Source organism: Nicotiana tomentosiformis, chromosome 12, assembly GCF_000390325.3.
Source record: "Nicotiana tomentosiformis chromosome 12, ASM39032v3, whole genome shotgun sequence".
In the NCBI taxonomy this organism is placed as follows: domain Eukaryota; kingdom Viridiplantae; phylum Streptophyta; class Magnoliopsida; order Solanales; family Solanaceae; genus Nicotiana; species Nicotiana tomentosiformis.
The window spans coordinates 23,835,316-23,861,309 of NC_090823.1; the positions used below are offsets into that span (position 1 = coordinate 23,835,316).

A 25,994-nucleotide genomic window follows, 5' to 3' on the forward strand; every position below is an offset into this window, starting at 1 on the left:
CAAGGAGCTGATAATTAGGCTTTGAATTCAGAAAAAAGCCCTAATTCTGGGTCCTTGAGGAGATACCTGAGGCAATGAAATGCAGCATCTAAATGGAGTTGACGGGGTGTTTGCATGAATTGGCTAAGATGTTGCACCGAAAAGGATAAGTCCGGCCTGGTGTGTGTTAGGAAATTTAACTTTCCTAACAACCGACGATAATAAGTGGGATCTTGGAGCAAAGTCCCTGCCTCTGCTCGCAATTTCTGAGTAGGATTCAAGGGAGAAGAAACTGGGCGCATGCTCATGCAATCAAATTCAGACAAGAGATCTAAGGTAAAATGCCTTTGAGTCAAAATTATTCCATGTGCTTCCCTTATAATCTCAAATCCCAAAAAATAATGTGCATCCCCTAGGTCCTTTATTTTAAATTCAGAGTGAAGGAAAGATTTGAGGTCTGCCTGCTCAGTAGAGTTATCCCCTGTGATTAGAATATCATCAACGTAAACTGCAACTATAGTAATCCTTCCTGCTGATTGTTTAAAAAACAAGGAATAATCATTTAAAGAATGTGAATATCCTTTAAAATTTAGGGTTGCAGTGAGCCTTGCATACCACTGCCTTGAGGCTTGCCGTAGTCCATATAGTGATTTTTTCAAAAGATAGACATGATTGGGTAAAGGTGGTGTTGTCCCTACTGGAAATTTCATAAACACCTCTTCTTGCAAATTCCCATGCAAGAAGGCATTATTCACATCTAGTTGTGACACCTTCCATCCCTTTTTCACTGCAATAACAAGTAAGCACCTAATTGTTGTCATTTTTACAACTAGGAAAAAAGTCTCAGTAAAGTTTATCCCTTCTCTTTGAATATTTCCCCTAATAACCAAACGAGCTTTGAATCTTTCCAAATATCCATCAGACTTGTATTTCACTTTGTAGACCCATTTGCAAGGAAGAGCTTTCTTTCCACTAGGTAAAGGCACAACCTCTCAGGTTTTGTTAAGTTCTAGAGCTTCTAATTCTTTTTCCATTGCTTCCTGCCACCCTGGGTGTAAAGATGCCTGTGAGTAAGAAGTAGGTTCAACAAGGTAGGAAGTGGAATGAAGTGTAGACTGATTGATAGGAGAACGAGCTATGAAGGGTAGAACCATGGGCTGGATTGGTGCAGTGAAGCAAGAGTTTGTGAGGTCTGTGAGAAAGACTGAGTTGTACACATATTCCTGGAGATATGAGGGTGGATTATGTGTTCTAGTAGATTTCCTGACTTCAGGAAGGGATATAGGTAAGGGTGAATAAGGAAATAATCTAGGTTGGGAAATAGAACTTGTACCTGAGGTTGAAGGAAGAGTGCTAGAGTTGCTTGGGTTTGAAAAGGTAGGCAGTGAAGATAAGGGTGAGCTAGGAATAATGGGCTCATCCTTTATGTGTTCTGATGATGAGTCTACACTATGTTCTAGGGATGATGTAATAGGAAAAAAGGAATTTGTAGGTGTAGTAGTAGAGGCAAAAGTGTACTGATTTTCATAGAAGTATATATCTCTAGATACACTTACTCTTCTTGTATCCAACTCTAGAACTTTATAACCTTTCTACCCCAAGGGATAACCTAAGAACACACAATGCTTTGCCCTTGGGTTAAACTTACCTCTTCCGCTAGTCAAAGTAGATACAAAGCAAAGACAACCAAAACACTTCAATAGTTCATAAGAGGGTTTTTGTTTGAATAGAACAAAATAAGGTGTCCTTCCTTTAAGCACTCTAGAAGGTAACCTATTGATCAAATATGTTGCAGTTAGTACACATTCTCCCCAATAAGAAAGAGGAAGCTTAGATTGAAACAACAAAGCCCTTGCAATTTCCAGAAGATGCCAGTGCTTCCTCTCAACCACTCTATTCTGTTGAGGGGTTGCCACACACTATGTTTGATGTAGCACTCCTTGAGAGGCTAAAAATGCTGCCTCCTGAGAACCTTTCCCAAGTTCAAAAGCATTATTTGTTCTTATTTTTTGTACCTTTACACCAAATTGTCTTTCCACCATTGTGAGAAGTCCAAAAGCATTGCTTTTGATGCTCATAAGGAAAGTCCAAACTGCCCTACTATAATCATCTACAGTGTCAAGAAATACTTAAAACCATTGTAAGTTGACTCCTTGTAAGGTCCCCAAACATCTACATGGATTAACTCAAACGCCCTTGTTGATTTAATTTGACTTAATGGAAAAGGAATTCTGGTTTGCCTAGCTTTAGGACAAATTTGACAGAAACAATCAGAGTTAGAAGGTAAAGAAACAAAACTGAGATGTTTCATTGCTGAAAAGGGCAAATGCCCTAACCTAATGTGCCAAAGGCTTATATCTGAAACTGAGCTTGCAGATAAGACTGATAATTGACTAAAGACATTTTGATTTAAAACTGAAAGTGGTACCAGACTTGTGCTATTTCTAACTCCACTTGATTCCAAAAGGTAGAGCCCATCCCTTGCCTTACCAAAAACTTTTGCCCTCTTCACTAGAAGCCCCTGCAACATACAGTTACTAGAGGTAAAAAAAAGAGGATAGAATGAAATTATAAACAAAACCTGTTAACAGATAATAGATTATATCTGAAACTAGGTACATCTAATACATTTTCTAAAATGAAATCAGGAAGAATATGTGATTGACAATGACTTTGAAAAAATTAGGCAGATTTATGTTTAATGGAACTGGGAGAGGTGTCAAGGAAATAAAGGCATTTGAGTCAAAACACATGTGTTCAGATGCTTCAAAATCAATAATCCATGAACTAGAATTAAAAACTGAAAGACAAGTTCCAGAATATCTAGCAATAGTACCAGCCACAGCATTTGCATTGATATTTGTTTCAGAATTTCCTGAATCTGCACCTTTAACCTGCTTGATTAGTTGTACCAGCTGTGAAAATTGATCATGTGAGAGGTATTGATTGAGTACTTCATTTTGATTGCTATTGTTCTGATCTGATTCTTCAATTTGAAATGCTCCATTGCTTCTGGCGTGAACTTGATTTCCCTTTGTGAATTAGTCTTCTGGGAAACCTATAATTCAATATCAATCACTGACAGTATGACCTACTTTCTTGCAATGACTGCATGTTACTTTTCTTTCCCTTGAAAGTTGTGTTTCTTTGAGTAGAGTTAGTCACTTTTTGGATGTTGTTCCCAAACTTTTGATGTTGCATTTGGTTCCTTTGCATCTGCCTTGCACTCCTTTGTGCAAAGTCGTTTTGATTTGTTGCCATGAAAGATGAAGAATCTGGAGAAATGAGTGGGATAGAAAAAACTTCTTTCTGGCTTTCATTTTGCTTAGGGAATATGCATGGTTTATGCTTGGTAGGGGGTTCATCATTAGGATGGTTCCCCTTGCTTGGCCATAACTATCATTTAAACCCATAAGAAACTGAATAAGCTTTTCATCATCTAGTGACTTTTCTAATTTTTGCTTCCCTTCACAGACACATAAACAACTGCACTTCACATCACAATTAAGTGAATCCAATTCATCCCATAAACGTTGGAGTTTTGTAAAGTAGCTTGCTATGTCACTAGTTCCCTGTACTAACCTTGATAATTCCTTCCTCAGGTGATAGAGCTTAGCTCCATTTGACTGACCAAACATATTCAAGGCTGGTTCAGAGATCTTTAGTAGATTTAGAGTAAAATGACACTGTCTCCTATGTCTTTGGACAATGAGTTGAGCAACCAGGATGTTACTATTACACCTGCTCCAAGGCTGATAGTCTCTGGAAGTGAGAGCCGGAGCAGGGCAAGCACCATTGATGAATCATATTTTGTTTTTAGCAGATAGTGCAGACCTTCTCCATCCTTGGAATCCTTTTCCATCAAAAGCTGTGTTGACAAGAGACATTCCCGGTGCATCAGAAGAATGAAGAAAATATGCATAGTTTGAGTCGATGGTAGGGATTCCTCCAGTGGTGTTCAGAGCCACTGTGTTTGTAGTGTTATCCGACATTGTTTACAATTGATGAGGAAGACGATTGATGGATCGAGCTTTCACTGCTTTGATACCATTTAAGAATATTGAAAAGGAAAAGATAGTGATGGAAAGAAGTTTCTGCCTTTTTCACCCGTGCCTTTACATTCTTATTTACATAGTATACAAAAGAATATAAAAACAGCTACTTTATTCAATAAATGTCCTATCCTTATTTGTGGGTCACGTGCTCACATGCACTAAAGTGAAAAGTGGACAATGTGGACAAAATGGACAGCTGCTTTGTATCAAAAGGAGATAAAAAGTTTTGGTCAATGTGACCAAGGTTTACTTCGTGCAGACCAAATCTCCAATTTCTCTTTTCTTGTCTCGTCTTCTTCATCTCTAACTTTCTCGGTCATGGAGTCTTGTTTTAGCCATTAGAGACACCATAATTTGGGCGTGGACTTCTTTTTCCTTTTCTTAGCATCCTCACACACTTGCTTTCCATTAGAGATTAATCAAAATTGGATTGACCCAGCTTAAGAGACTCAATGTGATTTTTTAGTCAAACATATCTTAAATTAAACGCCTTATTCCTATAATGGTTTCACTACTCTTACACAACTTCAATCAATCTACACATCAACAGTTCAACACAATTCAATTGGACCAATCAATAGTAAGAATTTCCATATTTTTAGGTCATTAAGGCATTTTTTATCAAACACCTAATGGCACCTTGCACTTTCTCTACAACTTTCTTCAATGATATTTTCTTCATCCAACAACCATTTCCCATGCCAGCAATTGACTAACCATCAATTTTATCAATTAAATCATTTTACAATTTCTATAACACATAAAAAAGAGTAATGTCAGTAAAGGAAGGAAAACGGTTAATTAAATAAAAAAAATATTTTTATTTTTTTTGAATAATGACATACATCCCTGAAATGTGAAGATTCTTTCACCAGAATCAAATTTAGCAGTAAATGAATGTGAGATTCATTGTCTACTATCACCAGAGTGAAATTCATAACAACTTCTTCTATGAAATTAATGAAGAAAAACCATTAATTTGGAACAACATCTAAGCACATCCGTTCGATTTTTGAGTTTTTCGTAAGCATCCTAGTGCCATAATTTGGACCTCTAGCCAAGGAGTTGATTATTTGACTATTTAGTTTGGAGTGAATACATAGTTTTTATAGCTTTTGCTCATAGGCTACCAAAAATACCATTGTACCATAACAATTATTACTACTACTTTTTATATTCAATTATTTCTTTCTTTTTAACCTTGAAAAAAAAAAGATTTGGTATGGAGAGAATAATATCAATAATAAAGCTTTTTCATTTTCCTTCCAACAAAGCTTAGGCTGCCCAAAGTTATTAAAGAAGAAATTGAATCAAAGAATATTTAAGAAGATCACCATCTCTCATCCTCTCCCTCTCATCTAAAATTTCAAAAAAATAAAAATAAAATCAATGAGAATAATATCCCTCACTTCAAAACAAGAATCCAATTAAAACCCCAAAACCCATAAATAAACCAGCCTTCAATGTAGCAGAATTGCTAGTAGGAGCCATAGCTGGACCATCAAATTCTGTCGGAGAAGGTGCAGGTGCACCCATGAATCTCCTCATGTTGTTCTCAGATAAGGTCACTACTATCAGTTTCTGGCCTTGCTCACAATGCCCTTTTGCTCCACTTATGAAATAGTAAGCTCCTGAATTTGTTAGCTCTATCTTTGTATTCCCATCATTGTGCACTGCTATTGGACTTGACGTGTTGCATGTCACATAATCCCTCTTGCTCACTTCTAAAACTGAGTCTTTTTTCCCATCATACTTCCACACTGCCAAAAGAAAAAATTAAAAAATAAAATTGGTATGTTCATGTGTTTATGTTGTATACACCCATAATAATGACGAAGTCAGAAATTTTTCTAAGGGTGTTCGAATTAAAAGAAGTAAAAAATAATTCCAAACAAAGGATGTTCAATATATATTATATACCTCTAAAACCTAATATTTTAGTTAAGTACTTAGTGTATTTTTCCGGCGAAGGTGAAACTTCGCCCCTACTACTTTTTTTTTTTTTTTTACATATAAGACGTTGCTTATTTTAGTTTTTTGAGGTAATTAGTTCCACTTACTGTAAGCAATAATGACATATAGTTATTTTTAGGTGACTTGTATAAAAACTCTTTTACACGTATGTCTGAGCTAATAATAAAATTGGAGATAAAGTTCAGATAATTATAACCATACCAAGAGAATCTCCAATGAGGAAGCGAGATTTTTCAGCCCATCGATTGAGAGAATCTGATTCAGAAGATGGGATTTTCCAAGAATCAGTTTTCCCCCCTACCAAATGGTCTCTGGCTTCTGAGAAGCTCAAGAGGAGGAAGAAGAAGAGAACAGCTACTAGTGAAGAAGAAAGCACATTTCTTGAAAAACCAGCCATTTAGTATGAACAGATATGCTCAAAAGAAAAAGAAGTTTTTCTTCAACAGCTACACTAGTTTTTATAAATAGAAGTTAATGGAGCAAGAGAGATTTGTATGGTAATTTTTTCTTTCTATGTATATATATAGGGGAGGAGAAAAACTAGCCGTTAGAGTAATGCTGCTAAAGAAGCAAGAAAACTAGCCGTTAGATAAAAAGTAGGAGTACAAGATTAAGGGTTGAAACGGTCAAAAATTATTTGGGCTTTTACCCGTTATCTTTACTTTACTTGGGATTAATCCATTAAGGTATATGGTCTGAAGAGTCCCGATAATCGAGGACGGATGGTCAAGAATCGCCAAAGCTTATATGCCTATATCCTCAACGAGGTTAAACAAATTCATAAAAATTTACCCCCACAATTTAAGGTTATGTCAAATCCAAACAAAAGTCAAAGTCTAACCCTAATGGTCAAACTTCAAAACAAAAGTCGAACTCCGTTAACGCGTAGCCTCATGAGTCTTTTATAATTTCATCTAAATCCATTTAGATCTAGTGATGTTCCGTGAAGTTTTTAACTCTGTTAGTTTGAGGGATCAAAATTTCACATTTATATTAATTGAAAGTCAAATTCGCTCAATCAAATATACTGGGATCAAACTGGAATAAAGCTATAACTCAAGGACTAAAATTACTACTTCCTTTTTTTAAAATTTTGTCATATAGCGGGATGTCATTTACAATGGAAGCATATTCGCTTTGGTTGTAATTAAATTTAAATCTGAAACTTCGTCGTTTCGATAACTCTGTTTTAACCTGGTAACCACCAGCCGAACACTTGTTGTGAAAAATCAGAAGAGCCAAAAGACAATAAATAAAAAGGATTTAACTAATTATACACACGTTATTTACAGAAATAATATAATATTTTATAATTATTAATATATTCTGACTGATTATAACAAGTTATTTTTGTATTTTTAAAATTATGTAAAGTACTACTACAAAACCTATTATCTTAGATAAACTTAACCTCTTTAATTATTTTAGAAAAATGTGTACACTGCTATGTAAGTTAATCACCAAACGAAAATATAAGCTAAGGTTTCTTAACCTTTAAGCACGTTGCCTGGTGAGTCACCACGTACCAGCACTTATCCTTTACCGCCGCTACGTCCATACTTCATACTTGAGAATATACATGCAACTTCTCGTAACGTGACACAAAAGAGAGAACGTGTCTACTCCCCACAGCTTTATCCTCAGCTCCACCTCTTTACGTACTCAAACATCAAGTAAAAAAAACAAAACCTTATTAGGGTTTATCTCTTATCAATAGAAGAAAAGAAATGGCTGGTGGTGTTATGAATCGGTTGCGAAGTTTACCTTATAGCCAAGGCACTATAGCGGTCGGCGGCGCCGTCGTCGTTGGCGGAATTTGGTACTACATGATGTACATCAAGAAGAAACCAGAAGATGCTGCTAGAGATGCTACTAAGTTTGCCAGTGGTATTGTTCGTCCTGAGGATACTCGTAAGTAGATAATTTAGGCATGTAAACTCTAGTTAACTTTTTCCTTCCTTTTCCTCTTTTTTTTTTCTTTCCTGGTGTGTGTTTCTGGCAAAAACTTAGAAGTATCATATTTCCTTTGTATTTTCACATTACTGTATTGTAAGAAAGAATTCAGGACGGTGGTCGAAATCCGATAAAGAGTATGTACCAATTCTCAGTGTGTGTAATAACTCCCTTGCTGAATTAACTAATATGCGCGACCTACATCGGCCGGCTTAGCAAGTGTCCGAACAAAAATTCTACTGTATAATTTTGCTTTATGGTTTTTGTTTTATTAAAATTTGCCTTATTCGGTGATGGAACGAAACATAAAATCGGAGATATGGCGTGCTTGGTCCGTTGAGAAGTGGAAGTAGTCCAAATTTGCAAATAGTAATTTTTAAGTTGCATTTAATATATCAATTAAAAATACAAGTTTAATATTTTATTACTATACAAAAACGATCAGTATTGTATCGTTCAAATGACAAATCGATGTATTAAAAATTCTTATGCTATTATCAGTAGTTCGTTTATGTCGTAAAAAAGACATTCTATAGAAGTATGGATGTTCATTTTACTATACTAATTTTTTTTCTTTTTAAAATAAGAATTTGAATTAATTGATCACAAATAATTGACCAATTGATAGAGTAATCCGATACTCAATTCTTAATTTTTCTATTTTCTATTCGATATCTGAAAAAAGGTTGCTCACTTTTTCTATTCTATTTCTGGGAAAAAAAACAAGAATATGTACTAATCGGCCAGTCAGTTTTGCTAGTGTAAGAACCGATAATTTCAGAGCTAGCATGTATAAAATGTGTAATATTTTGAAACACACATTATTAAACCTGTCATATTGATGACAACAACAATTAAGCTCGCACCGGAAGTTTTTTCATGTCATTAAGTGTGACAATTCACAAGAGGAAAAAGGAGGGATGCTTTAATTATTTCACCAGAATAGATGCTTGCCTCTAGAAAATAACCAAACGAGATATATATACGATTATTAGCACTAGAAAAAACTCTTGCCACAGCCGTACAACAATTTACAAAAAAGCATAGTTTATATGGTTAAGTGATAAAATTAATCCATGACATTGATGTGAGAATGTGTTTAGTTACTTTAATAATGGATTAAGTTAGGGCACAATCTAATTAAACTAATTTATTTTCGGTAGATCAAATCCGCCCAAACTGACCCATGAATAGTAATTGTCCTTTAAAGCTTCTAAAAGTGTGTTAGGTATGAAGGAAAATATTTTAAAAAAAAATCAAAAAATATTTTCTTGTGTTTGGTCAGAGAATCGAAAATATTTTTTAGCAAAATAATTTTCTATGCTACTCTTCTCAACCCCTCCACTCAAATCCCCATGTGTTCCCATGCTACCACCCCCGAGCCCTCTCCCCAATAATTCAATGTTTTCAGGACTTTATTTTCTTCAAGAATTCAATTATTTTTTAAAAAAAATCATACAAACACAAAGGAATTAATGTGTTGTTGTACTTTTTCACACAAGAACAATATTGAAATTTGAGCTTCATAATTGAAAAAAAACTCTTTTTCTTGTTGAAATAAAACAAAAGTACTATTTCTACAACATGAGAAGAAAATACTCATTTTGTTGAAATGAAAAAGTAAATACTCTATCTACGACATGAAGAAAGTACTCTAAATAATACTTCTGTTTAGGGTGGGGTGGAGGGTTCGGGTAGGATGGGAAAAAATTGAGGAAAGAGATTATTAGGCATAATTTGATATTTATTCCAAAATATAAGACAAGAAGCAATATGAAAAAAAGAAACAAAAAATTTATCATCATAAACCATTCTAGAATAATATTTACGAAAAATAAATATAAAAATTATTGTTATATATGTGAAATTATTTTATTTATACTTGTTTAAAAGTTGAGAATATTATAAATATTTAGGTCAATTTGAACGGGTTGGATTATAACCCATTGTTTAGTCCTTCTTGACCCAATCTATCTTAGGTCAAGTAAACTTTGGGTAGGGTTACATGACCCGTTTAATAAATCAAACCATCTTAATCAGCCTAAATACAACCCAAACATCTCACTTGACACCCCTACTTATGATCAGGTGATAGTTGACCTATACTTTCTTTATATTCAACTATCACCGACTATATACTGAGCTGGCATTCTGTAACCAAACCAGCTTGGCTATACTAATTAAGCTAACTCTTATTGTCTATAATTAATTTTTACAACAATCTTAAGAATATTTCTTATAATGTTCTTATGGAGAATATCAAATCTAATGGTTTCCCATCTGCTATTCAAACTCGCGAACACGAAAGAAACAAAAATAAACTAACTTATCCATTAATTATGGAATTTCTAGAGAAACATATGACGAACATACAAATATCACTATTATTGGTGGCTTGGTGCTCGGGTTGCCGGCTCTACTTTGGCATGCACTCTTGGCAAGTTGTTTAAATTTTGTATACTATCTCATTATGGAGGACAAAGTGCACCATAACAGGTATGCTTTTGCTAATATTTGAATATGCCTGAGCCCACTTAAATATAAATTTGTGGAGTTAGTAATTCTTTATTTTTTGTAGGAAAGATAAAGTTTGCATTAACTATTGTAAAACATGCGTACAGAGAAGGATGATGGTGAGGCATCATCAGATTACAACTACTACAGTGATTACTACTAGAAATTTCAGTATGAAGTACATTAGGGATAGGTCCCTGTCCTGTTTCCGTGCAAAAAGATGGATCCCTAGTAGGCGTTAATCCAGCTTCCAGCTGATGTTTTGTCTGCATTGTTGCCCTGGTGTTTGTTTGTGTGTTGTTTGCAATCATAAGTACGCCTTGTGGGAATTATCTTGAAAAGGCTGTTCCAAGTAGATCTGCACGGAACTGATCAGTAACAAAAAATGGTGGCACGTTAAAAATAGTTGGCTCTGCAGAGCATTCCATTTTACTGCCTCCTTTTGCTAGTATATCTGCTACAAAATTCTGCTCTCTGTACGTGCGAGTGACTTTCGCGTCATGTAGCTGGTGGAGAAGCTTCCTGCAATCGGATGCAATATTAGTATATACAGCATTATCATTTTTCAGTGTTGTGAGTATCTCCGCAACATCCACGTTTATGTGAATTGGTTTAAGGTTCCTTTGAACAGCTAACTTGAGCCCTTGAAGTAAAGTTTTCAGCTCCGCATGTATGCTTGAAGTGTGTGGTATACTGCCACTATAGACAATAACCCACGCTCCTGTATGATTTCGAATGACACCCCATATTCCAGATTTTCCTGGGCGTATGGAAGCTGCCCTGTCCGTGTTCAGCTTGTAGTGGTTTTGTGGTAGTGGTTCCCATTTAACATTTTTATGAGTTTTGGGGGTTTTCGTGTCACGCCCCAACCTCAGGAAGCGTGACCGACGCTCAACCGATTAAACCCGTCCAAACAAGCCTGTTAGATACTTTCTATCCGACTCACCTATGATCAAGAAAAGACGTGATTTCATTAATTAGACAATAGGAAGTTTATTCATACAATATTAAATCGTTTCATTAGTTACCCCACTATTAAGTCCCAAAATACACAAATTCTTATAGTCTAAGTGGAACAAGTGATCAAACACAACACAACTTGCTTAACATTCCCAACACTTATATACAACCTACATAGTGTCTACGGAGCCTCTAAAGATACAAAAGAGTGTAAAGAAGATGCCGGCAACAAGACCCCAGCTACAATGGAAAAGTGACCACAATATAAACAAAAGTACAATACTTGACCCCGGAATGAAATGGGGCTCACAGAGTCCGCTGACAAGAGGATGCAGCACTATCTGTGATCAACACTCTCTGCTATGTAACCACCTGCATCCACTTAAATATGCAGCGCCCCCGGCAAAAGGGATGTTTGTCACGACCCAAAATTCCACCATTTCTAAGATTAGGTAAGCCAATTACAATTATATTTCAAGCCATTTTTTTAATATTAATTAAATAGGTAATCAAAACCAACAGCGGAAACAAATATGAAAACCTCCCAAGATTGGAAATACTGAGTCATGAACTCTAACTGAATACATGAAATGATCTCAAGGATCGAATACTCAATACTGTTTGAGTAATAATTAACAGTACAATAAAATAGAAAGACTCCAAGGATCTGCGACGACCAAACAGCTCTACCTTGAATCCTTGCGATCTCACTCTAAATCTGTCCGAGTCCGATATCTTCAATACTTGGCTCTGCACAAAAATGTGCAAAAGTGTAGTATGAGTACACCACGGTCGGTACCCAGTAAGTATCAAGACTAACCTCAGCGGAGTAGTGACGAGGAACAGTCAAGACACTCACTAGTCTAATAACCTGTGCAATGTAGTATACAAAATTATAGAAAACAAATAACATTAAAGGCAACACAAACCAACCAGTGATATGCACAGCAGGGCAACAAGAGAACCATTAATATTGCTCAACAAATAGTGAACACAAGTACAACCAATTAAATCAAATCTTTCAAATATAAATATTTCGCCTATATGCTCCTCAAATAATAATCTCCAGGATATAATACATTCCAATAAATATATTTCGAATATACTCTCTTCAATTAAATATCTTTCAAATATAATTATTTCAATAAATCTCTTTCAAATATAATTACTTCAAATAAATATCTTTCGAATATAATTCTTTCAAATAAATCTTTTTGAACAAAAATCCTTCCAAATGAATATTTTGAATATAATTCTTTCAATTAAAAGTCACCATGTGACACCTCATTTTATAATCATAAAATACGGGTCTCAGCGCCCTTTCATATTTTTCGTAAACAGAGGTCTCAACCCACTTTCATATTTTCACGGCACTCCGTGCCCATAATTAAATCATCATATTTTACCCGGCACTTCGTGCCGACGTTTCATATCTGTTGCGGCGTGCAACCCGATCCCATATAACATTACCTGCCCGGCAATAGCCACAGGCTCACAATTTCAACATAGAACAGGCTATCATCAAGTTTATCGAAACAACAAGACAATTTGCACAAGATTTTAATAAACACAAGGAAAATCCCAACATCACATGAAAATTACCAACACAATAACTCCACATCATCACATATCATCCCTGACAATAGCCACCCTTAACTCTCCTATAGCCACCCTTATCTCTCCTATAACCATCTTTATCTCTCCTATAGCCACTCTTATCTCTCCTATAGCCACCCTTATCACTCTACTTAGACAATATCCCAATATACATAACAATAGTAAAATGCCACCCTTATACCCACTTTATATCAACAGTGGAATGCCACCCTTACATCGTCAAAATAATAACTCACACAACACAATAATTTACACGGAATATTATCACGATAACATAACAAAATCAATTCATCTCACAAATTGCCCAATAGCCACAACCAATTTCAAAGATATAACATAATCAAATAATATCACAACAAATAGCCCAAGGCTCCACACAATATGTATAAAACTACAAAAATAATCAAGTGAGATAGAAAATAATCAGCATAGGGCAACGCCTTCATTAATCCAAAATTTGAAAATTATATTAACACTTCTTCTTAAGCTTACTTAATTAATTATTTGCAGAGGGAAAATCCATAATGAAATTAAATTTCAAGAAATATCAAACAACCAAACTCACAGAATTCACATAAATATACAAATAATAATTTCATCAGATTGTCATATAAAAAAAACAAATTCAACAAACCCAAATTGAGACATGGCAAATAGATGATTTAATAAATGCCCACAATTATTCAATTTACTACACAATATGCCTAAGATTTTAACCCAATATATTTTGTATATATAAGCCCGAGTACGTACTCGTCACCTTGCGTACGCGACTTTTCACATTTCACAAATGGCACATAAGACTCGATGCCTAAGGGGTAATTCCCCCACTCAAGGTTAAGCAAGATATTTACCTATTTTGAAGTTATGCCGATATTCCAAAATTGTATTCTTGCTTGAATTGACCTCCGAACAGCTCAAATCTATGCAAATTAATTGTACCACTTCATTAAAGTTCATCGGAAATAATTTCGGATAATAATACGTCGACATAAAAATTTATTCCAAAAAGTCAACACAAGTCAACACGGGGCCCGCCTCTTGGAACCCTCCATAATTTTCATGAAATCCGAACACTCATTCCGATACGAGTTCAACCATACCAATTTTATCAAATTCCGATAACAACTAGACCTCCAAATCATAAATTTTTATTTTTGAAAGATTTTGCCAAAATCTTGATTTCTTCCATTAAAATCCGAATTAAACGATGAATATAATCATAGATGCATGAAATATAAACACTTTAGGATATAGAACACTTACCCCAATTCATATGGTAAAAATCGCCTCAAAAATCGCCTCAATCCGAGCTCCATAGCTCCAAATATGTTAAAAATAGCTGAAATCTCAAAATATAGCTACCGCCTAGGTATTTACTCTTCGCGATCGCAAAGCACAACTTTTGTCAGCCCAAAATTTGCCTTTCGCGATAGCGAAGAACAAGTGCCCAGCTCTTCTAGATAACCTCTAGTATAATAGTCATAACTTTTTGTATAAAATTCCAAATTGTAAATGGTTTAACTTTCTAAAAACTAGACACCAAGGACTAAAACTTTAATGTTTTTCTCATCTCCCAGTTCCTTATATATTGCAAGATATAAGCTGCCAAAGTTAGCCCTTTGCAACACAAATTTCTTCTTAGTGATTTTCAAACTCTTCCCAGATAGCCTGTTGTATATCAATTATAACGTTTCGTACACAACTCCAAATGCCAAATGGTTTGATTTTTTGAAAATTAGACACAAAGGGCTACAACTTTTATTTTTGGACCATCTCCAAATTTCTTATAGATTGCGAGTTATAAGCTTTCAATGTCGGGTCCTGTGCAACAAGATTTTCCTATACGCGATCATAAAAAGGCTTCCGCGATCGCGATTCACAGTGTCCAAACAACAAAATTGCTCTTCGCGTTCGCGACCATTTGTCCGCAATCGCGATGCATGCCTATGTGACCAAAAACCAGCAACTAAAAATGGCTTAAAAATGGTCCGAAACCACCCCGAAACTCACCTGAGCCACTCGGGACAGTACAACAGCAACAATGACAATAATACAAGGGTACGACAAATAAGTCAACTCAGAGATTCCTGAACTCAAAGAAATGGAGGAACTAATTCACAAGGAGTAGCCACAATCGGAATGCTAGTCATAATAAGATCAACTCAACAAGAAAGGAAATACTATGTAACAACGATCCGCAATATACAGTTTGGCAACGAGGGAGCTAACACAAGTCAAATGATTCCAAATAAGGACAAGTCAACTAAGATATAAGATATCTAAATTTCTTTTAAGGTCGGGCAATTAGGAAAGAGATACAACAAATTCAGCTAAGAAGAAGCAGCAGCGGAAAGATAATCATAACCTCAATTAAGGCTAAATAATTAGAGAAGAGATAATAATAATTTCAAATAAAGATAAGTAGTTATGGAAAGAATAATATTGCAATAGAAATGTAACAATTTCAATTAAGGCACATATGAATCAAATAAGCAATAAGAGTGAATCATGAAACAATTAATTCTAATTAAGCAGGTAGAGGTGAAACTAGTACTTAAGAAGCATAATCATAACAAGGACAACTGCATATTCAGTGAACACAAGGGCCTAAGAACTCTAAAAGGCCAATTTTCCACAAATAAGTCTGAGCACGTACTCGTCACCTTGCATACATGGACTACAATTAGCATGGAAGACTCAAATCATAAGGGGTAGTTCCTCCACACGAAGTTAAGCAAGATACTTACCTTAAAGATTTCACCTCTACATGCTTTAATTCAAATTAATTACTTCAGGATTCACTCTTATTGCCTATTTGACTCTTATTTGACTTAACTGGAGATTTTACCTCTTCTATTTTCCTGCTATCTTTTCCATAACTGCTTATCTTTATTTGGAATTATTGTTATCTCATCCTATAATCGTTCAGTCTTAATTGAGGTTATGATTATCTTTTCACTGCTTATCTTTAATTGAATTATTGAATATCCTTCGTAATTTCTCAACCTTAAAAGAAGTTAGATATCCTACATCTTAGTCGACTTGTTTTATTTGGAATTATTTGACTCGTATTAGCTTCCCTGTTGTTGAAATGTATATTGTGGGATCATTGCTACATATTAGTTTTCCCTTGTTGAGTTGTTCTCTTTACACCTAATATCCTTTACTATGGTTATTCCATGTGAATTGGTTCTACCGTTTCTTTATGAATTAAAGTTCTTGAGTTCATTTACTTATCGTACTTTGTATTATTGTCATTGTTGTTGTTGTACTTGTTATGGTGATGCACGAGGTTTCTATCGTGCGGTTGTTATTATTGTGATGCACGATATTTTTGTCGTGTGGTTGTTGTTATGAGGTTGCACGAGGTTTCTGTTGTGCAGTTGTTACTATTGATATTTGCACATGCGGCATGACAAGGCAAAATATGTATATATGTAGGTTGCGCATGTGGCGAGACAAGGTGGGAGCATTATTATGCATGTGTGGCGAGACAAGGCAGGCATTTATATTACTATTGCACACGTGGCGAGACAAGGTGGGTTGTGTTAGGGATTGAGTTTTAATGATTTGTGGCATGGGGGCATTCTTGTTATTGATATTTGTATAGTGGTATATGTACCTGTGTCAGCTTTATCTTGTGAAAGCTGTGAGGAAATATTCTACGTGCTGTCTGTTCTTTTTCCTTATGCTTAATTGCTGATATGGACTATGGTAGTACACTTGCACAAGCATACACGTAGTTAAGCACTCTTATCGGATAAGAGGTGTTATTGATATTGTTGAGCATAGATGCTCACCCTTGTCTACTTGCCTTCTATGTAAGAATGACTCTATTGGTACGTGAGTCGTCAATGCGGTTATGAGGTGTCACGAGGGCACAGGATGCCAAGTGTTAGGGTTCAGGTATTGAGACCCATGAGTTGTGATTTTTCCGCGGTTCGGTACCTCATGGAGTTGTTGACCAAAACCTGATGTAAAAGCGGTTGTAGTTGCTGAGTAATTGCTTGCCCTTGTTGTATTTGTGATTTCGGATTTAGGTTGTATTCCATTCACTTTGTCTGTGTCATTTTCATGATATTCTGCTGATACTTGTTGTTTCCTTCCTTATTTTCATTACTATATTGTGAGCCATATTGCATAGTCTTTATGTAGACATCATACTTTTGTTGTTCATATACTTATACATGTTCAGTTTATTAGACCAGTGGGTGTCTTGACTGTTCCTTGTCACTACTCTACCGAGGTTAGTCTTGATACTTACTGGAAACCGCTGTGGTGTGCTCATTCTACATTTATGCATATTTTTGTGCAGATCCAGGTACTTGTTCGTTAGTTAGTTGTGTGGATTGTTGCCGTGGAGACTTAAGGTAAACCTATTGCTGCATTCGCAGGCTTCAGAGTCACCTTCAAGTTTTCATTTTGCACTATTTATTCCTATTTCTGGACAGTTGTATTTAGAGGCTTTCTAGCAAATACTCTATAGAGCTTATGACTTGTACTACCAATTTTGGGAATTGTAAGAGATTCTATTTCAATAATGTTGTTGTTTCAATTATTGTTAGGTTTATCTAGTCCCTAAGACTAGGTGCCATCACGATACCCAAACAGAGGGGAAATTGGGTCGTGACAAGTTGGTATCAAAGCTCTAGGTTCATAGGTGCTACGAGTCATAAGCGAGTTTAGTAGAGTCTTGCGGATCGGTATGTAGACGTCTGTACTTATCTTTGATAGGCTACGAAACTATTAGGACAATCTGATTTCTTTCATTCCTATCGTGCGAGTTTATTGATATCAGAGTTTGAACTTTTATCATTTCTATTCTCTCACAGATGGTGAGGACACGAGCTGCAGTTATCAACGATGCTGCTCCTGGAGCATGTATCGCTAGAGGCAGAGGCAGAGGCCGATGAGGAGTAAGTGCCGCAGCCAGAGCACTTACCAGAGCAGTAGTTGAGGAGCCGCCAGTAGTTCTAGTTGGGGAGCAGGTACTGGAAGCACCTGCTGTTACCCCCGGACATCAGGAGACCTTAGCACAATTCCTGAGCATGTTTGGTACATTAGCTAGAGTAGGGTTGATTCTGGTTGCACAAGCTACTTCACAGACCGGGGGAGGAACCCAGACTCCCGCCGCCCACACCCCCGAGCAGCGAGTTAATGTTGGTCAGGTTCCAAGTGTCATGGCGACACAGACTGTGGATCCAGTTCAGCCTGTGGTCAGGGCAGCAACATCTGAGGAGGAGGAGCTTAGACTTGCAAGGTTCAAGAAATATGACCCTCCTACATTCAGTGGTTTGGCTTCAAAGAGTGCACGGTTTTCTGGAGGAGTGCCATCGCATTCTCCGCACTATGGGTATTGTTGAGACGAGTGGGGTTGCTTTTACTACGTTCCAGCTCAGGGGAGCGTCTTATCAGTGGTGGCGGGTATATGAGTTCGGTAGCCCAGCCGAGTTAGCTTCACTTACATGGGTTCATTTTTCAGAAATATTCCTGAGAGAGTTTGTACCTCAGTCCCTTTGAGATGCATGGCACGCGGAGTTTGAGCAGCTGCACCAGGGCACTATGTCAGTATCAGAGTATGCCGTGAGATTCAGTGATTTGGCCAGGCATGCACCTGCTTTGGTCGCCACAGTTAGAGAGCGTGTTCGCAGATTCATTAAGGGACTCAGGCATGATATTCAGTTCAGCATGGCTCGGGAGTTAGAGTCAGATGTTTCGTTTTAGCATGTGGTAAGGATCGCTAGACGTGTAAAGGGCATGTGGGATCAGGAGAGAGAGGACAGGTGGGGCCGTGAGAGAGAGTATAGGTGAGATCAAGAGAGAGAGGACAGAGAGGTGAAGAGGCCTCGTAGACCGGAGAGATCTACTGGTCCTTATTTTGGAGGCAGGGTTCGACATGGTAGAGGTTTCGTGGGTCTGCCAGTGCAGTTTGCACTTCAGGATCGCCAAATGTTTCAAGTGCTCATGGGTCTCAGAGTACCCCGTACCGCACAGTTCTCACAGCCACGCCAGCATAGAGGTTGCTTCGAGTGTGGAGATACCATCCACATGGTGAGAGATTGTACTAGACTCCAAATAGGTGTGTCATAGCGGAGTATTCAAGCGAGTAGAGGGTGCCCAAGAGGGGAAGTCCCGACTCATTGATGTGTTTCATATAGTAGGCTTGAGGCCATTGCGCCAGATGATGTCATATAGATATGCTTTTGATTTGTTACAGAGGGGCACCATTCGTATTTGGATTCGGTTTTGCTTATCGGGGCGTGGTCCCCTATTTGTTGGGTGAGTTCATGACTTAGTATTATATTTAGGTGTTTACCCCTGTTGGGAGACTCTATGAGTGGTAGCCTGTGTATATCATTTGTTTATATTCATTATTGAGAGTTTTGAGACTATAAGTGAATTCATATTGTTTATTATGGCAGGTTTAATATGATTCCTAAGTAATTTGGTTACGATTTGTGATTTGATACTCTACCGGGGTGAGAGTTTAGTAAGTGTTGTGATTTTATTGGCAGAATTGAGTTAGTGGGAGATTTCAATTGGTATGATGTGTATTCAGCTTGTGATTCAGAGTTGAGGGTGAGACCCTCGCGATTCCATGTGATTTGATATGTTTGAGCCGGGCTGTGTGCCGCGGTGGAAGGTTATACAAGGATGAGATCCTTATGATTTGTTCATGTACTTTGATTTTTCCTTTTGAACTGATTCGTAGTATGGTACTGTTAAAGAGTTGTGCTTGTCGGGCTTGTTTGATATTTCCCTTATGTGTTTCTCTTTACATATTCAGTCATTTTCATTTTGTGCTTCTCGAGTTTTAGCTTGCGGGGTGTGTGCCCGGTGGTGTTAGTTGTGACTTATTGATTCGGATGTATAGTTAAGAGGTCTTCATGTTTCTTGCATCGTTGTCAGTGTTGTGGAGGTTTTAATAGGGTTCTAACGGATATGAGGCTAATTGCCGGTGCTGGTTTTGATTACAGGCAGCTATTGTGATCAGAAATGTTATTATAGGCCTATGTATGGTGTGTCTTGTTGTGTGGTCGTACCTTGTGGGTGTAGGCATAAGTTGTTACAGTTGGTTGAGACGGATACCAGTTATGGATTTAGAATCGGGTCTTTTGAAGATAAATGGAAGGTGAGAATTTTGACTCTAAGGCTTATCGGTGTTGATATAAAGGATAAATTACAGTTGGGATGGTGTCATCAGTCTTATGTGGACGGGGTGACGTGGGGTCCCCCGTGGGTGTATGTTGGATATGTACTTTCAGTGATTTGAAGACTTCGAGGCGATTCTTAGTACGTTCGAGGACGAATGTTTGTTTAAAAGGGGAAGGATGTAACAACCCGGCCGGTCGTTTTTAGAATGTAAGTTTCGCCCGGTGGCATAAGGCTCTGAGCAGTTTCGTATTATGTGTATTGACTTACCTGCGTTCTGGTTGTAGCTGCCTCTTCTTAATGGTAGCCTTAGATCTATAAAAATCTGTTTATGTATATTTCGAACAGATGATGTATTTATTTCATACCAGCTTTGTAATTTCTAATTTTAGAAGCTCATGATTTGTACTACCAATCCTTGGGGAGTGAATTAGAGTCAGTTAAATATTAATTGAATTAGATTATTGTTATTGGGCTTACCTAGCGGGTGAGGTTAGGTGTCATCACGGCTAGTTAGATTTTGGGTCGTGACAAAAAAATAATTTTTTTTTTTAGGTCTTTTACAAAAGAAAGCATTATCATCTTTATAATATTATTATAGGTCCTTCTATATAAGAGGAAAGCTTACTGGTGAAAATTACTTTCGGCTTTGAATTGCATTGACTCATTGAGTGATTAAACAGCAAACAATTTTTGTAGCACGTTCATTTTTGACATAGTACACACCAAAAATTGTGCTTAAATTCAAAGTAATACTAAAATATTTTAAGTTCCAATATGCGTAATGATTTTATGTATCAAAATATAAATGGTTATTAACATGAAATTCATTAAATAATAAACTTTACTTTAGAGGAAAATTAAGCTAAAATAAAAGTTGTAGGAGTATAATAGTGTGTGTGTTTGTGTTGTGTTTTAAAACTAATAGATGAGAGGAAAAATAATAAACTTTAGAGGATAATCTATCCTCCTGCAGAAAAAAATATTTATTACGTCGACGTCAAAATTTTTGTGGACAAATCATATCATTCTAGGTTTTAATGTTAAAAGAGAAGGATATGTAACATAGGTGAGAAAAAATAAAAAATACATCAAAAAAAGCTGAAACGAAATATTACAAAAAAGGAAGCATTATTGGTCAAGAGCACTCATGTTTTATCTATGGTATAACGGAAAAAAACTTTTGAAAGGAAAATCTATAAAGTCAGATTGAAATATATATATATGAAAAAAAAAATTAAATTGAAATGATTACCTATAATATTCGAAACGGCAACCATCTGGAAGGTAGATTGATGATTCGAAAAAGGATATTTTAACATTGCATTTAAAAGGGGGTATGCATCTAATAGTTGTGGCTTGTAACCCTTCATGAAGGAGTACTTAGGTTATTTGCCCTTAGTTGTTTTTAATTTTTTATTAATAGGGTATTTAAGTTACTTAATTAGAAGGGTATCTTAGTAATTTAACTTTTGTCTTAAGGGCTTTCACTTTTAATATAATATAGATAGATGTATTTTTTTTTCAAAGTTGAAGTGTTTGGCCAAGCTTTTAGGAGAAAAAAATTATTTTTGAATAGAAGCAGAAACAGTTTTAGAAAATAAAAAAAGTAGCTTCTTTTCGGAAGCACTTTTGAGAAAAATACACTTAAAAGCACTTTTTAAAAATTTGGTCAAACACTAATTAATGTTTATAAGTATTTTTTAAATTAATTAGCCAAACACAAAAAAAAGCACTTTTGAAAAAAAAATATTTCTCAAAATAAGTTTGATTTTTTCGCCAAACAAACTATTTTTAATCTTATAATGCAATGTAACGAATTACTTTTGACTGATTCTTGTTAAAATAAAATAAAGGCATCGATCATCGGGAAAGACAAAATCTCTTACAAACTAAAAAGAGGGTAAATGCAATAACAGAGGGGTTTTAAACCTTTTAGGTTTAAAGATGTCATATAAGAAAAACTCCCAGTGTACACTCAGTTACTAGGACAAAAACTAAACTTTGCAGTAGATAAGAGAAAATATACGAAAATAATCGTAATATATGATTATCTGTCTTGAAATCAAGTTAATGTTTTGATGAAAATGTATTAATGCTAGAGTTGGCATCTATAGTCCTTAACTAAAATCAACACAAAATCATTAAGAAAATTAAAAAGTATTAAGAAAATTCCCATATTCCGACACAATTTTTGCATTTTCATATCTTATAATCTATATATGTTATTTAACTTTTATGATTCATAACTCATCAATATCTAAACTTAATTATGACCACCTAATTTCTTAAGATAAGACACTATTATTATCCAACTATTATCATAATTGGCTTCTCCTTAGGTTACAACTCAAAAGTAAATGCAAAACATGATTGTTTTTATGTTACAACTCAAACAGCAAAAAAAAAAAAAAAAAAAAAAAAAAAAGAAGAGATTTTTACATGATAGGTCTTTTTTAAGGAACTATTAGCATAAACAACAGGCCTTTCAAATTATTTTAGAACAAACAGTTTAAATTACATTCATAGCATATCTCAATAAATGCTTGTATCTAATATCCCATTAATTAATAAGTTAAAATCCCAGTAATTTAGGATTAAATCCCCCTTTCTCGCCCCCTTCAACCTACAGCTGTCCAAAGCTCAACTCTTCTCCTCTTCTCTTCTTCTCTCTATTGCCTCTGCACCAGTTATTCACCTTCACAAAAGCACCTCCCTATAACGCCAAATTAATCAACCAATAAGTTGGGCACCTCTTTGTGTGAAATTTCTACCTGAAGTAAAGAACTTTTTAATATGCCAATAATGGTGATGTCAATATTTATTCAATTCTTTTAAATATTTTTTTGGCCGAGATCCATTTTTTTTGTTGTTTTTCTTGTATTCCTAGATTGAGATTCTCTTTTATGCTTTACAATTGTAAATTGTGAAGATTGATTTACTATTAATTGATCGAATTTTCTGCCTTTTCACTTATATAATATACTTAATATATTATATACATTATATATCTATAATATACCATGTATATGTATATTTAAATATAATATCATTATTAATTTATGCATTATTCATCATTATACCGTGTATATGTATATTTACACATAATTATAAACTACTATAATACTTTATAGTTTATAGGAGTATATATGTATTCCATGTATATATTTAATTATCCACTATTTACTAACATTAATACACATGCAATCTGAAATATAGGATAAATATAATATTAGTATACTAGAATACCATTATTATTTACAATAATATTAAATATCATCATTATACTATGTATATATACTTTTATACATAATTACATATTATTTGTAATGTTGTGTATAATGGAATAACTATAATTTTGGGTGAAAAATAAGGAATAATATATTTAATAGTACTTTATGGTAATAAGAAATTTTTGGGATTGATATATTTATGGAGAGAATCTCGGTTGAGATTTAATTGGGTCCAGTTGGGATTCTATTATGGAATGTAAAATATTTACTGCTACGTTTGTAAATTGATTAATGCTGCTAAGATTTTATAAAATTTTCTAAAATTTTGGACAGTTATGTTTTTTCCCCATAAAAATTACGTATAGTATCTCTAAGGTCGGGAGATATCTCCTTTTCTCACTCACAATCATTTTTAAAAAAAATAATCTTACTCTACTAATTAATTAGTGTTTATTCCTGCTAGCTAGCTGTATAAAAACCAATTAATAGATTGAGGGGTTGACAATTGTAACAAACAATTAAGTCATTAATTTCTCTGGTCCACTTTAATTGATTTTTTTGGATGTTTTCACACATATGAAAGAATTCACCTTTTTGCATTGATTAACAATAAAATTCACTATATTAACCCTAATTTGTTCATTGAAAATATAATAGATACTTCAAGACTCTTTACTACAAGGGCAACTTAAAAAAAGAAGTTAATTTCTTGTTGATATCGGAAAAAAATCAAATATTGTGGATAACACAAAAAAAAGACTAAAAAAATAATTAAAGTGGATCGGAGGGAGTATTTATTAAGGGATTTATCAAAATAATAATTGACTTTCACAAGTGTATATATATATATATATATATATATATATGCCCTATCATTTTAATAATGCCAACTAAGGTGCATTGAGTCTCACATTATCAATCCATTAATAGGTTAAGATTTTCTAACTCCCAAATCAGCTCATTACATAGAAACAATAGTAAAAACATTATAAAGACAGCAAGCTTGAGAATACTCCAAAGCACCTTTAAATAGCCCATATTTTTTACTCTGAATGCAAACTCGAAAACCACAAGAATTATCTCTAATATTCTTTAGTTTCAGCCATGGTAAAGAAACCTAGAATGGGTCGTCAAAAGATCAAAATTTCCAAAATAGAGGTCAAGAATCATCTCCAAGTTACCTTCTCAAAACGTCGTTCTGGTCTTTTCAAGAAAGCTAGTGAACTATGCACCCTTTGTGGGGTTGAAATTGCTATCATAGTTTTTTCACCGGCAAGAAAAGTTTTTTCTTTTGGTCATCCTAATGTTGAGTCCATTGTCGATAGATTCCTCTCGAGAAATCATAATCCAATTTCTAATTCATCACTTCATCTTGTTGAGGCACATCGAAATGCTAGTATTCATGAGCTCAATTTGCAATTAACTCAAATTATTTCTGAGCTTGAAGTTGAGAAGAAAAAAGGAGAATCACTTGATCAAATGAGGAAAACTAGTCAAAGTCAATATTGGTGGGAAGCTCCTATAATGCAACTTGCTTTGCATGAACTTCAACAATTAAAGGATTCAATAGAGGATTTAAAAAAGAATGCGACAAATCAGGCAAGCAAGTTTATGGTTGAGATTTCTAATTCTTCTCCATATTTTGATATTAATGGTAATGGGATCTATGACAACTATGATATCAAGTCAGCTCGAAACTTGGTTGCTTCAAATAATCTTCACAACCATAACTTTGGTTTTCATTCAGCTGGAACTTTTGGTTCTCCTTTCTTTTGATCAATTAAAGCCAACAGAGTACTTCACTAGCTAGCCTTAATTTGCTCGGAGTTTTTCAAGTTCTCATTCTGTGTACTTATTGCCTCTAAGTAACAAATGGTTGCCCTTATAAATCAATATTTTATTAATAGCAAATACTCCTTGCAATCCTTTTATATGCTATTATCATGGTATTATCCGGAACATAATTTATATCAAGAATTTTTACCATGTAAAATGAATTATGGGGGAAATGTAACACTCCGTAAATATGGATTAGTTGTGGACGTGTTAAATAGGTATTGATATGATATTTTAGACATGTGAAGTCCTATCGGGATGAGCATGGGTGGAAATATTGGTTATAGAATCAATACGGAGAGTGAGGTGCATTCCCAGTTCTTTCGGGGCATTATCATTACTTTGCAGTCTTTGAGTATTTACAAACACTCTGTGTTCTATATTAGCGTTTTCGCACTTGATTTTATATCATTCAGACTTTCAATATATCACTATTTGTTAGTTTATCTTCTGCATTTAGTATGTTATGATATCACATGTTGATTCAGCCAGCTAGTTGGTTCGCTCGGTCATATGTGGTCAGGTACCGGATGTCGTGTTATATCCAAGCCCATGTTCGGGGCGTGACAGGAAAGATGTACAGGCGGATCTAGGATACCAAAAAGATGAGTGTACTATTACAAAGAGGTGAATCAAAAATTTACATTTGGCGGGTTCAACCTATAGGTTCTTACCATAAACCATTATCATTCAGAAATTATAGGTTAAAATTTAAAAA

The 25,994-nt window shown here is 35.1% G+C and overlaps 3 protein-coding genes across 3 annotated transcripts; 1 reads left to right on the top strand and 2 right to left on the bottom strand.

The window, feature by feature from the left end:
* Nucleotides 1-5,269: 5,269 nt before the first annotated feature.
* On the bottom strand, nucleotides 5,270-6,504 carry LOC104096935 (early nodulin-like protein 15). Its single transcript, XM_009603394.4, has 2 exons — nucleotides 6,210-6,504; nucleotides 5,270-5,794 (listed from the first exon to the last, which is right to left on the bottom strand). Exons 1-2 carry the CDS (start codon nucleotides 6,403-6,405, stop codon nucleotides 5,445-5,447), a joined length of 546 nt encoding a protein of 181 aa, XP_009601689.1. The 5' UTR covers nucleotides 6,406-6,504; the 3' UTR covers nucleotides 5,270-5,444.
* A 4,300-nt stretch (nucleotides 6,505-10,804) lies between these two features.
* LOC138902359 (uncharacterized) lies at nucleotides 10,805-11,449 on the bottom strand. The gene is made up of 2 exons (XM_070190216.1): nucleotides 11,422-11,449; nucleotides 10,805-11,196 (listed from the first exon to the last, which is right to left on the bottom strand). The coding sequence occupies exons 1-2, from the start codon at nucleotides 11,447-11,449 to the stop codon at nucleotides 10,805-10,807; spliced, it is 420 nt and encodes a 139-aa protein (XP_070046317.1).
* Nucleotides 11,450-24,544: 13,095 nt separating this feature from the next.
* LOC104096941 (agamous-like MADS-box protein AGL62) lies at nucleotides 24,545-25,216 on the top strand. The gene has a single exon (XM_009603399.2). The coding sequence runs from the start codon at nucleotides 24,545-24,547 to the stop codon at nucleotides 25,214-25,216; it is 672 nt and encodes a 223-aa protein (XP_009601694.2).
* The last annotated feature ends 778 nt before the right edge of the window (nucleotides 25,217-25,994 follow it).

Coding starts and splice junctions, on each gene's coding strand:
- LOC104096935 (XM_009603394.4), bottom strand. CDS start 6,405: ATGGCTGGTTTTTCAAGAAATGTGCTTTCTTCTTCACTAGTAGCTGTT. Junction 5,795..6,209: donor CCTCATTGGAGATTCTCTTG/GTATGGTTATAA, acceptor TTCTTTTGGCAG/TGTGGAAGTATGATGGGAAA.
- LOC138902359 (XM_070190216.1), bottom strand. CDS start 11,449: ATGAAATCACGTCTTTTCTTGATCATAG. Junction 11,197..11,421: donor ACGTCTTTTCTTGATCATAG/GTGAGTCGGATA, acceptor GAAATCATACAG/GAGCGTGGGTTATTGTCTAT.
- LOC104096941 (XM_009603399.2), top strand. CDS start 24,545: ATGGTAAAGAAACCTAGAATGGGTCGTCAAAAGATCAAAATTTCCAAA.